Source organism: Sapajus apella, unplaced genomic scaffold, assembly GCF_009761245.1.
Source record: "Sapajus apella isolate SASKATOON/1434 unplaced genomic scaffold, GSC_monkey_1.0 scaffold74, whole genome shotgun sequence".
NCBI classification, from domain to species: domain Eukaryota; kingdom Metazoa; phylum Chordata; class Mammalia; order Primates; family Cebidae; genus Sapajus; species Sapajus apella.
In genome coordinates, this window is record NW_022437014.1 from 7764788 (window position 1) to 7778578 (window position 13791).

Here is a 13791-nt window from a genome sequence, read left to right on the forward strand (position 1 = left end):
ACATGAAAAATTCTTAAATCAATGAATACAGGAGCTGAATTTTTGAAAAGTTCAACAAAATAGACTGCTAGCCAGACTAATAGAGAAGAATCAAATAGGCGAAAAGAAATTACAAAGGGGCTATCATCACCAATCCCACAGAAATACAAACTACCATCAGAGAATAGTATAAACACCTTTACATAAACTAGTAAATCTAGAAGAAATGGATAAATTCCTGGACACTTACACTCTCCCAAGACTAAACCAGGAAGAAGTTCAATCCCTGAATAGACCAATAACAAGGCCTGAAATTGAGACAGTAATTAATAGCCTACCAACCAACCGAAGTCCAGGACCAGATGGATTCACAGCCAAATTCTACCAGAGGTACAAAAAGGAGATGATACCAATCATTCTGTAATGATTCCAAACAATAGAGAAAAGAGGCTAGCATCCTCTTGATACCAAATCCTGGCAAAGACACAACAGAAAAAATTTTAGACCAATATCCCTGATGAACATTGATGTGAAATTCTCAATAAAATACTGGCAAACCAAATCTAGCAGCACATCAAAAAACTTTTCCACCATGATCAAGTCAGCTTCATCCCTAAGCTGATGCAAGGCTGGTTCAACATAAATCAATAAACAGAACCAATGACAACCACATGATTATCTCAATAGACACCAAAAGGCCTTTGACAAAATTCCACAGCCCTTCATGCTTACAAACTCTCAATAAACTTGGCATAGATGGAACGTATCTCAAAATAAGAACTATTTACGACAAATCCACAGCCAATACCATAGTGAATGGGCAAAAACTGGAAGCATTCCCTTTGAAAACCAGTACAAGACAAGGATGCTCTCTCTCACCACTCCTATTCAACATAGTATTGGAAGTTGTGGCCAGGGATATCAGGCAAGAGGAATAAAGGTATTCAATTAGGAAAAGAGGAAGTCAAATTGTATCTGTTTGCAGATGACATGATTGTATATTTAGAAAATTCCATCATCTCAGCCCAAAATCTTTTTTTTTTTTAAATCTTCTTAAGGTGATAAGCAACTTCAGCAAAGTCTCTGGATATAAAATCAGTGTGCAAAAATCACAAGCATTCCTATACACCAGTAATGAACAAACAGCAAGCCAAATCATGAGTGAACTCCCATTCACAATTGCTACAAAGAGAATAAAATACCTAGGAATACAACTTAAAAGGGATGTGAAGGACCTCTTCAAGGAGACCTACAAGACACTTGCTCAAGGAAATAAGAAAGGACACAAACAAATAGAAAAGCCTTCCATGCTTATGGACAGAGGTAGAATCAATATTGTGAAAATCACCAGGCTGCCCAAAGTAATTCATAGATTCAATGCTATCCCCATCAAGCTGCCATTGACTTTCCTCACAGAACTGGAAAGACCATATGAAATCAAACAAAAGCCTGCATAACCAAGATAATCCTAAGCAAAAGAACAAAGCTGGAGGCATCATGTTACCTAACTTCAAACTATACTACAAGGCTACAGTAATCAAAATGGCATAGTACTGGTACCAAAACAGATGTAAGTCAAACCCCTGAATAGACCAATAACAATTAACCAATGGAACAGAACAGAAGCATCATAAATAACACCCAACATCTACAACCAGCTGATCTTTGACAAGCCTGACAAAAACAAGCAATATGGAAAAGGATTCCCTATTTAATAAATGATGTTGGGAAAACTGGCTAGCCACATGCAGAAAGCTGAAACTGGACCCCTTCCTTATACCTTATACAAAAATTAACTCAAGATAGATTAAAGACTTAAACATAAGACCTAAAACCATAAAAACCTAGAAGAAAACCTAGGTAATACCATTCAGGACAGAGGCATGGACAAAGACTTCATGACTAAAAAACTAAAAGCAATGGCAACAAAAGCCAGAATTGACAAATGGGATCTAATTAAACTAAAGAGCTTCTGCACAGCAAAAGACACTAGCATCAGAGTGAACAGGCAACCTACAAAATTGGAGAAAAATTTTGCAATCTATTCATCTGACAAAGGGCTAATATCCAGAATATACAAGGAACTTAAATTTACAAGAAAAAAACCCCATCAAAAATTGGGCAAAGGATATGAACAGACATTTCTCAAAACATTTATGCAGCCTACAAACATGAAAAAATGCTCATCATCACTGGTTATTAGAGAAATGCAAATCAAAACCACAGTGAGATACCATCTCATGCCAGTTAGAATGGTGATCATTAAAAAGTCAGGAGACAACAGATGCTGGAGAGGATGTGGAGAAATAGGAATGCTTTCACACTGTTGGTGAGGTTGTAAATTAGTTCAACCATTGTGGGAGACAGTGTAGCAATTCCTCAAGGATATAGAACTAGAAGTACCATTTGACCCAACAATCCCATTACTGGGTATATACCTAAAGGATTATAAATCATTCTACTATAAAGTCACTTGCACACTTATATTTATTGCAGCACTGTTCACAATAGTAAAGACTTGGAACCAATCCAAATGCCTATCAATGATAGACTGGATAAAGAAAATGTGGCACATATACACCATGGAATACTACGTAGCCATAAAAAAGGATGAGTTCATGTCGTTTGCAGGGCCATGGATGAAGCTGGAAACCATCATTCTCAGTGAACTAACAGGAAGAGACAACCAGACAAACATACCTAATGTAGACGATGGGTTGATGAGTGCTGTAAACCACCATGGCACATGTACATGTATGTATCAAACCTGCACGTTCTGCACATGTACCTCAAAACTTAAAGTATAATTTCAAAAAAGCAGCTTTCAGGGTTAATGATTATCATAAACCCTGTCTCTAATATAGACATTAGTTTCAGCATTTAGGAGGGGGAAATGACCTTGGAATTGATGCCAGTAAAAGCAATGTTTTGATAAGAAAATATGTTTCAAATTCTGTCTTGGATATCTCTTTCTGAGAAGCTATTTTGTATAATATTGATATTCTGAGAAAACGCAATTCATTTGTACTTCCTTCTAAAGAAATGTTGTCTCTATATTTTCATCATAGTGGCATGCCATATTATATGAATGAGATCTGACTCCTTAAATCTTCAGGGCTTCCAAGCAAGCTCGTTTTAACATGGAGCCAGCATATATGGATATATATCTCCATATTACTCCTGAAAGGAATAAACTCAGAACTGAAGTTGTTGGTGCAAGTTTAATGCAGTTCAATTAAAGATTTGTACCCAAAATAAGTTGTTGCTTGCACTTCCATATCTGCATTAGTCACCCACACTAGATGTATAGTCACTTTTAACAGCATTGTGCCATTACTAGTGACTTTAATTGCTGTTTGGTAATCTTATCTACTCACACCAATATTAATTAAATCCATCTGGTGTGAGCAATAGGGGACTGTCAACATATGATGACTGAAAAATGCAAATCATGATCTTTATAGTGGCTAATTTTCTCAGTCCCTTTATTCCTGAGGAGAGAAGGAGTTGATCACACCATTAATTCTAAAAGTTATGAAATAGGAACTTGTTTTCTCTGTCTGCTTTAGTGCCTCCTGTTGGAATCAGCTCACTGACCAGTGAAAACAACTGATGTTGGAACTGCCTGGGCTTCCTAACGCATCTTCAGATTTCAGTTTGTACTGAGAACAAATGAGAAAAGTTTTACAGAAACTCCATGAAACAAAGCAGATAGGCTCTCCTGACTCCAAGGATTTACAATAAAGGCAGGCATCGCTCACTGAATCAAGTGTGCCATTACCCTCACTCCCATGAACCTGTCTTTCAGCACAATCCATGACAGCAAGAAGACAAAGGCTTTGTTACAACAGAACAGAGCAGAGACATCCGTGGCCGTCAGCTTCTTTAAAGCCAGTAAATAAAGGTAATTAGTCAAAGTCCATAGAATAGAAAAGGGAGCAGTTCTTTTAAGAAAGAGCTTCAGCGTCAGACCATCTTCACCGAAAATCCGACTGCATTCCCTAGGAAAGAAAAGAGAAGTTAATACCCAGGTACTGATGGTGACACATCTTGTCTTATCTGACTCATCACAGCCATTTTCAGGTAAGAGCACAAACACTCATACCCGTCCTTCATCTGTAAAGTGTACTGAACCCAGTTCTGAAATCTGCAGGCTTCAGGGGAGTGTATGTTTCCTTGAAAAACAGCCCACATCTGCCCAGGCACAGAGCTAGACCCTCTTCTCTGAGATATTCTCTGGAGGCTGCCTGGAAAGCCATTCTGCCATTTCTGAGCATTCTCAGAAGAGCCTGAAGAAATACAGAAACGGGTAGTAGCTGAAATCACTATTGGAAGAGGGAGAAGATCCTTCCTCAGTGGGCAAAAGAGAGAGGGTCAAGGCTTCTACTACTGTGTGAACAGGCTACAGACAATTCCCAGCATCAGTAGGGAAAGTGACCCTTGTATGTCTGTGCAGCACATGGTTTGGGATTTTATTTCTAAAACCACTATGCCTCTTTCTAATATATTTGCCCAATTTACTAATGGATTTTTCCTGCTAGCATTTTTAAGGCAGAAAAATTAAAGTCTCTGTGATCACCCCCACATGACAAAAACTAAATAGAAAACTCAGTTATACTTATGTACAAACATTTGGCCATTTTGGAGGAATTGTCTGAATGTGGTGTGAAAAAATGGTCACTTCAGTTAAATCTTCGATGATTTGTTTGATTTTCATTTAAATTGGCTGTATGATTTTTTTTAGGTCTGGTTCAGGCTGGAATGCAGTGGCATGATCTTGGCTCACTGCAGCCTCCACCTTCCAGATTCAAGCCATCTTCACGCCTCAGCCTCTTCAGCAGCTGGGACTACAGGTATGCACTACTGTGCCCAGCTAGTTTTAACAATTTTTTTTTTGTAGAGACAGGATTTCACTCTGTTGCCCAGGCTGGTCTTGAACTCATAAGCTCAGGTGATCTGTTAGCCTTGGCCTCCCAAAGTGCTGGGATTACAAGCATGAGTCACTGCGCCTGGCTCTGAGGGGTGCTTTCAATAAAAATGTTCAAGCTAGCAATGCATACAGGCAATAATGGAAGTGATACAATGACAGTGCCCATATGACTATGGACTGAAAACAGAGTTACCACAGGGAGTGTTTCACTTAATTTTTTTCTACTCAATTGTTAATGAACATTCAAGCATTTATGGAGCAACTGTCATGTTCTAGGCATGGTATTTTCATGAGCAGTATAAGTAATCTTGTTCAAAGCAAAACATTATTAATATTTGCATATGTTTATAATGAAATCTATATACAGGACTCTAGTACTTGCACTAGTTTCTGTTCCAGTTTTAACTGAAATTAGTGTCTCTCAAAGTATTGCAAATCAAAGTAAATTCTAGCCAATGTTTGCCTCCCATGAATAATGTAACCCCAAAAAAGGAACACATGGAGAGCAGGAGTGATAAAGAATTTAGATGCAGGAAGTATAGCCTTAAACATTAAGTTTCATAGTAAATGTGGCTTTCAACTGGATGAGAATGTTGCGAGTTGCAGGTCAGCGATTCCAGGAAGGTTAAAGACGTGTTGCTCACACAGAAACTTGCACTGAAATTTGTTTACTTTCATGTCAGACACTACTAAAAAGGAACGTTTTTCGTAAAATGAAAGTAGTATTTCCCAAAGGTAAATGTTAACTTGAAAGAGACAGAACTTCAATGAAGGGATTAAATAATTTAAAGCCTTCTGTAAAGTAAACAAATTATACATGCTCACGTACACAGGAAAGAGTGAATATTTTCTCTGGAGCCCCACAGCCAATGGGATATTCTGAATTAGCACCATACATAGAACCAGAAGAGGTTTCATGGAGCATCCTGGGCACAAAGTTCATATTCTGTACTTGTAAGGCGATCTGCTCTGTGAGAAAGCTGCCATTTGGAGCTGGAGCTAAGAGTTGTGGGTTTATCCTACCATTTACAGCCACTGAATGCCTTTTAAAATATGAACACATTTATTACGAACCGCAATTAAACCCATTTCTGATTAAAGGATTTCTTTTTCTTATCACAGGTCCTAGCCAGTGATGATTCTTCAACTGAGAGCCCACCATCATGCTGGGAAGAGTGCTCCTCAACAAAGATTTTGGTTGCAGGAAGGGAATATTCCAATCCCACAGGAAGACCAACAGATGTGTACTCCAGACAGGCAGCGCCTCACGGGCAAAGCATCTGGGAATACGCTGCTACCAGGCAGAGACTGTTCTCACCTGGCTCATCCTGTCTCCCAGGTATTCGTTCCCACATTGTTCCCCTTTTCTTCCCCTTCTCCTCTCACTGCCAGCCTTGTCTCCTTTGTCATTGTTGCTGTAGAAATTATAAACATTCTCCATCCAAATGCCAGGTCACTTGTGTAAAATCCCATACTATTTAAGCATTAAGCACTAAAACAGGAAAACTAAAAAAAAAAATGGATTTTTATGGAGAAGCAAATAATGGTGGGTTTGTCTTTGGGATGGTAAGATCAGACTTTCTGGGCAAGTGACATTGACAGGTGGTATAGCTTGAAAGAAAGTGTGGAAGTTGGAGGACACTAATAATTATTATTTAAACATCAGCTACTAGTTATTGAACCCTTTATTTATGTTAAATAGCATCTGAAGCACATTTCATAGGTGCCTGACATAGGCAAATATATATTTGGCTTTAGTTTTAAGTTTTCTAAAGTTTTTTCCCTAAGAAAACATCCTTGTTAGTAATATGGTATATAATTTTTTTCTTCCTAAATTTCAAATTCACCTGAGGCGATTGAATTTTCTAGTATATAAGTAAAATGATTATCAAAAACTGCTTCTAAATAGATAGTCCTCACCATCTCGATTTGATTTATTTAACCTTATTTTGATGTCACTGATAAGAAAAAAACTGGAAATGCTTTCATACCATTCTAGAGAAAATAGAGTTTCTGGTGCTATGGGACAAATCCTATTTCCAGTCTTACATATTAACTCTATTTTCCCTTGTTCAGTCATGAGAGCTTTGGGAATGACTTCTTGGCAGATGGTATTAATGAGTCTACAGGGAAAAAAAATTAAGGATCTAAGAATTGTCTGACAATTTTACCTCTCACATGGAGGAGGCCATTGGAGAATATTCCCTTCAAAGATGGTGTTTTCTGCTTGACAGTAAAAGCTCTTTGATTCTGTTTCAGAAATGGTCAACTTCACTCTATGTGGACTATAGGTAGAGTGCTAAATCAGCAATTTTACAAAGTTCAGAGTTAGTCTGACATGAGAGATGTGGAAAAGATGAAGTTCATTCCCAAAGCAACATTTCTGCTAGCAGCAGTCTCTTGTTTTAAATCAGGTACCTTAAACTGACTTAGCTTGCTCTGAGGTATTCTTGAGGTACTTCTTTTTATATGAAACTTTTGTTGTTTTAAATCAATATGTATGTTTAAGTAGAACACACACTTTGTATAGGTACACATACGTATATTCAAACAGGGACAGTTTTAGTCTGATAATCACATTCCCCTATAATGACTTATTAAACATTGTTTAAGAACTTCTACAATGCAAGATCATGTCTATTTTGATGGGAATCAAATCCAAAATATCTTTAGTAATCACAGTTACAGGCTCTCTCCCAAACAAAAAGCATTTATTCTTTTGAATTGTTTTTTAATTCTTTAATTATAACTGAGTTTTCATGGACACATATAGGAAAATCAACTCACGGTGAGAATATTCCCAAGCACTTCCAAAGTGGTGATAGAAAATGGAAGTGGAGGCCAGGCACGGTGGCTCAAGCCTGTAATCCCAGCACTGTGGGAGGCCAAAGTGGTCAGATCCCTTGAGGCCAGGAGTTCGAGACCAGTCTGGCCAACACGGTGAAACCCATCTCTACTAAAAATACAAAAAATTAGCTGGGTGGGGTGTTGTGCACCTGTAACACAAGCTACTCAAGAGACTGAGGCAAGAGGTGAGGGTTACAATGAGCTGGGATGGCGCCACTGCACTCCAGCCTGGGTGACACAGCAAGACTCTGTCTCAGAACAACACACACAAAGAAAATGGAATTTGAAGACAGAGACCCTTCAAGGTTAAGTTTGTAAGAGTCTTATAATGTACCAATTATAATAATCATTTCTTTTCCTTTGGTATAGGGGCAAGAAAGAAAGATTATTTTGGCCGCTGTAAGATAAAGTTACTCTTCTGAGGAGTAATAAGTCCACATGCAGAACTTTTTTCTTCCATCTGCCATCTATTGATGTCCCTATTTTTTTTTTTTTCTGGGTGATCACAGCAGTTGTCCTAGAAGTCACTCCGCAGCATCGGGCTTTTCCTCTTTGAGGAGCTGTCAACTAGCAAAGATACTTGGACTGAAATGCTGTTTTTGCCTCCGTTGAGTGCTGTGCAGGACTGTGTGACATCAGCCATGTCGGCTTCCTGAGCTATCCAAGAGGGGATTACAGAAACTAAGTTTAGCATGGAACAACCACTAGAACCATACGACTTTCAGGTAAGCTCAACCACCACTGTTTATAGTTAACAGGGAAACAGACAAAGCCCCTATGTGCATCTAGCCAGCAAAGAGTGGCATCTTTTAGAATTTCTTGGTGCCAAACTCTCCCTTACATGAAATGAGGCCATTTCATCTGCCAGGCATCTCAGTATCAGGAATATTGAGCAAATGTTTGTCTAACAATCTTATTAATACCATTTTTTCTGGCCTTGACACACTAGGATGTTGTTATAAAACACTTTACTAAATAGATCTGGATTTAAATCTTAGTTCTATTATTTATGAATAACCTTGGGTGAGTCATTCAACCTTTCTGAATTTGTTTCCTCTTGTGTTAAAATGGGGATAAACCACCTTAAAAAGTAAATGTTGCCACCAGTTATAAGAAGATATGCAAAAGCACCAGTATAGTGCCTGGCATGTTGTGGACACATTTATTTTAAGGGAGGACTGATTCTGCTCCTAGTGCTCATCACCAACCTTAGATCTTGCTTCTTTACATACCCCCAAATACTCAACTCATATTCCCAAGAGATAAAAATGGGCCATTTGCATAAAACATATTTCAATAATCTCTTTTTGACGAGCTAAGATGAAACCTACCTGAATTTTTTCATTGGAGATTGCTTTTCTTGAGCAGTGGCTAGATGACCAGAATAATAGACTGGGAAAAACATAATGTTCCAGTTTGTTGAAAACCAAGTCATGAAAAATGGACAATAGAAGTTCTTATAAGTAATTTTTACAATCTGTGTGGTTCCAACCCAAGATGATGATACTGACAAAATGATCAGGAGTCCCCAGATGGCCTTCAGAACCATGGACGTGCAGGACAGGCAGTGAGCCTTGATTCTGTTTTCTTGGCTGTTGTTCTCAGAATGAGTCTGTGTCCCATCATCTGCTGGAAACAGGAAAGGAATATAAATGTGTGGAAAGCAGGTTATGAAACAGCAATCAAATATATCAACTCCTTAAAAAAGACAGATGAAATCAAAGAGGCAGATAGTGTTTTTCTTTCCTGCCATCACTTAAAGAGACTGATAACTTCAGCTCAATTTTTTTTTTGGACTCTCTGCCCTACACAATACAGTAAACATCTGAGTCCCCATCCAGTCCATGAGGATGCTCATGGACTTGGCAGATGCTATGCTGTTTTTTTAGTGTGTCCTTCCCTTGTAAGAGCATTACCAGGCTCTTACAAGGGAAGGAGCCAAATACTGGTCTTGACCATGTGCCCTGCTTTCTCCTATCAAACATAAGAAGATGTGAGGCATAACACCTCCCACAAGAAGGCTTAGGGGCATCCCAGGGTCCTACCAGCTCTCTTGCTCTTCCCCTCTGTCATTACAATATAAAACCCCAAACAGAAGCTGTAAATGACCAGAACCCAGCCAAAGCAGTTCTATATGCACCAACATGAAAAGTGAGAAATATTTTCCTTTTTTTAAAAAAAAATTGCAGCAAATGGCCTGGTGCAGTGGCTCATGCCTGTCCTCTCAGCACTTTGGGAGGCCAAGGTGGGAGAATCACTTGAAGTCAGGAGTGTGTGACCCACTTGGGCAGCAAAGCAAGACCTTGTCTCTACACATACACACACAAAAAATCAGTTGGGGGAGGTGGCATGCACCTTTAGTCCCAACAACTCCAGAGACGGAGGTGGGAGAATTCGTTGAGCCTAGGAGTTTGAGGCTGCAGTTAACAATGATTATACCACTGCACTCCAGCCTAGGTGACAGAGGGAGACCCTGTCTCTTAAAAAAAATGCAGCAGAGATGATTATTAAAATACGTCCCAAGAATAGAGCAAGTCCTGACTGCACAGTCATTTCCCTCCTCAACACAAATGACTAATGTGTTTCTGGGAGCACAATAAATTCTGCTTTGCACTTTTACTAAGCAGCAATTTTACAGCACACTAAAAATAGCCAAAAGTCTCTAAAAGCGATAATTGTGAAGGCTAGCTCCCTTCATGGAACAAACGAGTTAACATAATGAATTCATGTACCTTTCAGGAAGTTAAACAGGAGCAGAGGTCACCCTGAGTCCCCGAGCTGAGATCCCAGATGGTAACTGTCTACAAGATTCTCTTGTGTCTCTAGGGACCCATGCTGAGGGTTAGTAAAGTAGAGTAGCCCAGAGACTGCCAATGGCAGTGGACGCGGCTGCTCACCTGGTGTCTCCAGAACCTGCTGGCCCTCCTGCTAAATGTGTTCCCACTGCTTAATGAGCCAGGTGTGACTGCCCCACTGTGTTAAAAAACCTTTACCCAGTTAAGGCTTTCTGATATAATCACTGGGGGAAGGGAGAAGAAAGCCTTGAAAGCAAATTCTCCAATGGGGAATAGAAACCAAGCAACTATGAACGCTGCAACCACTACATGACTTGTAAGTCTCATAAACAGTACTGAATTCTCAGCCCAGGCATCCAGAAGATGAAAACTGGCAGCCTTATTCATTCGACAAAATCTTATGGAGACTCTACCCAAACCAGCTAAACCTGGTTTCTGTAACTAGTTGTGCTAGTTAGCTACTTGGATCCTAAGGGTTTGAATACGAAAGACTTGAGCACACAGTCTAGTTGGAGGCCAGAAAACACACTCAATGCAGTGTGGTAAGAGCCACACGGACAGATACAAGGCCAGACAAGCGCTTGGTGAGGAGTTGGGGGCATATGATGAGAAAAAATGTCCATGATGCAGTGACTGAGATGAGTCTGGAAGTGTGAGTTACTCAGCTCCTTTGGCTGTTTACAGACAACGCCTTCTGTTGGTAACAGCTCTGTAAATTTCCGCCATGACCATGTGGCTTTTGCAGAGAGTAGAAAGAAAACTGGGAAAAATAAGAGAATAGAATGAGAGAATCTTGTGTTGAGAGGCCAAGAAAGGAACACAAACCTGACCTATTAAGTAGGCATTATCATTCCCACTTTACAGGTGAAAAAGCTGAGACTTGTGTTAAGGGTTGCCCAATGTTGAACCCAACCCGATCGGTGTGATGCCAGGGCCTAAACTTTATTCTGAATACTCATATGGCTAGGCTTTCAGTCCTTAGCTTTCCATTCAAGCACTGCCAGTTTCAGACTAGTTTGGAAAAAAAGCTGTTTCCTGGCAGGAATGGCAGTCCCACATGGAATTTAAAAAGTGATGCTTAAGAGAAAGGTGTACCTTACTCACTTCAGATCTCATCATTCCCAGGGACTGCCTTATAAAGGAGGAATAATTCAACAAAAATTCTGAGGCAATACCTGCCTTTATTGTCACCTTCTTTGAAGAATGAATATGCATCACCATTATACTATGGGTGTGCTTTTGATGACAACAATAGTCACCTACTTGTTTTCATAGTATTGTTTCCAGGCTTCTTTGGTTACTAGATTGTAAAATTGAAGAATTGCCAACTATCAAAGCACAGAAAGACTAGGTATCCAGAGCTCTTTTGTTTTCTAACCACTTCTAACATTGGTTTACCAGGGTTCTGTCCATTTCTGTAAACCTTTATCAAGTCATGCAAATTGATAGCAGAAGCCACTGGAATTTGGAAACATGAGTTTAAATCCTAGCCCTGCCATTATATAGCACTGAGTACATTATTTTTAAATTCCTTTCTTAGCTTCTTTATCTGTCAGTGATAATCTCAAAATAAATCCTATGAGATGGCTATTAAGTACCGTAATATCCACAAAAGCATGGTGAGCTTCTATTCAGATTATTCTCCTTTTCTTCTCTTTGGTGCACTGGAATATCCCCAGGTGCTCCTAATAACCTCAGAAAAAGTAACTTAAGTTCCAGATGATCTTTAATGGTATGGTCTTTGAAATTTATAATCTGTGTATGACAGATAGGGCATGTCTTTATTAACCAGTGTGTTTAATTAACTGGAACATTTTGTTTTGCAAACAACTGGGATAACAGGAATACTGCAATTTATTAAAGCCAATTAAAACCTTCTGAAAATTTAAGAAGATGTCATTATTATTCCTTTTTTCTCTTTTTCTAGATTTAGCCCTGGGGTTTACATAGTACCTGAGACATCATTAATTTAAAAATACTGTTTTTGAAGTGTATTTTCTCATAAAAAATACATTCTCAAATTAGTAGGACCCTAGAAGAAGCTTTCACATTTTCTCTCTTCCCCTGTTTACCCTTCCCCGACCCCTAACTGAATCCTCTGAATTTTTTTTCTTTTTTTAAAGGCACTTTCCCCAAATTTCTGGAGTTTTTTTGTCATCGTTTTTACTAACAACTTATTTTGATGGTGTATTTTGTTGTTTTTTGCTGCTGCTGTTACTATTTTTGAGAATGAAAGAGATATTAATACATTGCCAGCCAAGCTGAAGGAACAAATAGGAAAACAGAGAGGAAACAAATGGAGAGGAACAATGGGCCAAAAGAGATGTAGGTGGGGCGATCATGGACACAGGTAGAGGGGCTAAAATTGTAAAGGTAGAAAAACACACACGCCACAAGTCATCCCTCGGTAATGGTAATTGATAAATGAAAGCACATAGACGTTCTGAGGTAGAGGAATGCATTTGTAGCATATAATTGTTTGCTTTTTCTCAGGAACATGGATGTAAGGCCAGTTGCCTTGCTTGGACACGCCCATCCTTCGCCACGTCTGAAAATTACGTCACCAAGTGGTAATTAACACTAAACTCTGCACTCGGCGCTTAGCTCACCATTGGAAATTCTCTTTGCACTCAGCACCAGGATCTGCATTCAACACTATACTCTGCACTCGGCACCTAGCCAGCTGTTGGAAAGCCCCACCAAAACCTGCCCAATAGTGCATTGCCCCATCCAGCCCGCTCACTGGAAATCCCGTGTACCTACCTATAGCAGCTTGCCACGTCCACGTCCTGTTTCTCCACAGCCAATCAGAGCGCCTTCCCTCCCTCTATAACCCCACACCTGAGAGGAGTCAGGCTCGACTTCTCTGGCCCCCTTCCTCTGGACCATAGAACCTCACCCGGCAGCCGAGTAAATTAGCATCTAATTGTTCTCATGCAGGCCTCAGTTTCCTCATTTTAAACTCAGCAATAAACCTTACAGAGAATAACCCTTACAAGTGGTGCCAAAACCCAGGAGGAGTTGTAAGACCCCTCCTGGGGGAAACTGACTCCTTCATCTGAAGCCAGACCAGGGAACCGCTCCACCACAAGGTAAGACTTCTGTTGCCCATAGCCTCTCCCACTGCCTGCCTTGTGGACTCCCTGCTCGTAATTGCGGCCACGTCAGGGACGACTCCTCATTTCTCACCATGGGCCTGGGGCCCCGGCCTTGTCCTGAGGACCTGAGCATAGAGGAGAT

At 39.8% G+C, this 13791-nt stretch overlaps 1 protein-coding gene across 2 annotated transcripts in view; it reads right to left on the bottom strand.

Moving 5' to 3' along the window:
* The window catches only part of SLC35F4 (solute carrier family 35 member F4), a 320825-nt gene that overhangs the window by 19426 nt on the left and 287608 nt on the right, over window positions 1–13791 (bottom strand). The window contains exons 3-4 of one of the 2 annotated variants that reach the window (XM_032251178.1): window positions 9088–9385; window positions 3761–3980 (exon numbers count right to left, since the gene is read on the bottom strand). In XM_032251178.1, the coding sequence (XP_032107069.1) occupies window positions 3761–3980; window positions 9088–9385 (518 nt within the window). The remainder of the gene's footprint in view (window positions 1–3760; window positions 3981–9087; window positions 9386–13791) is intronic. The other variant, XM_032251179.1, reaches the window with a different exon arrangement.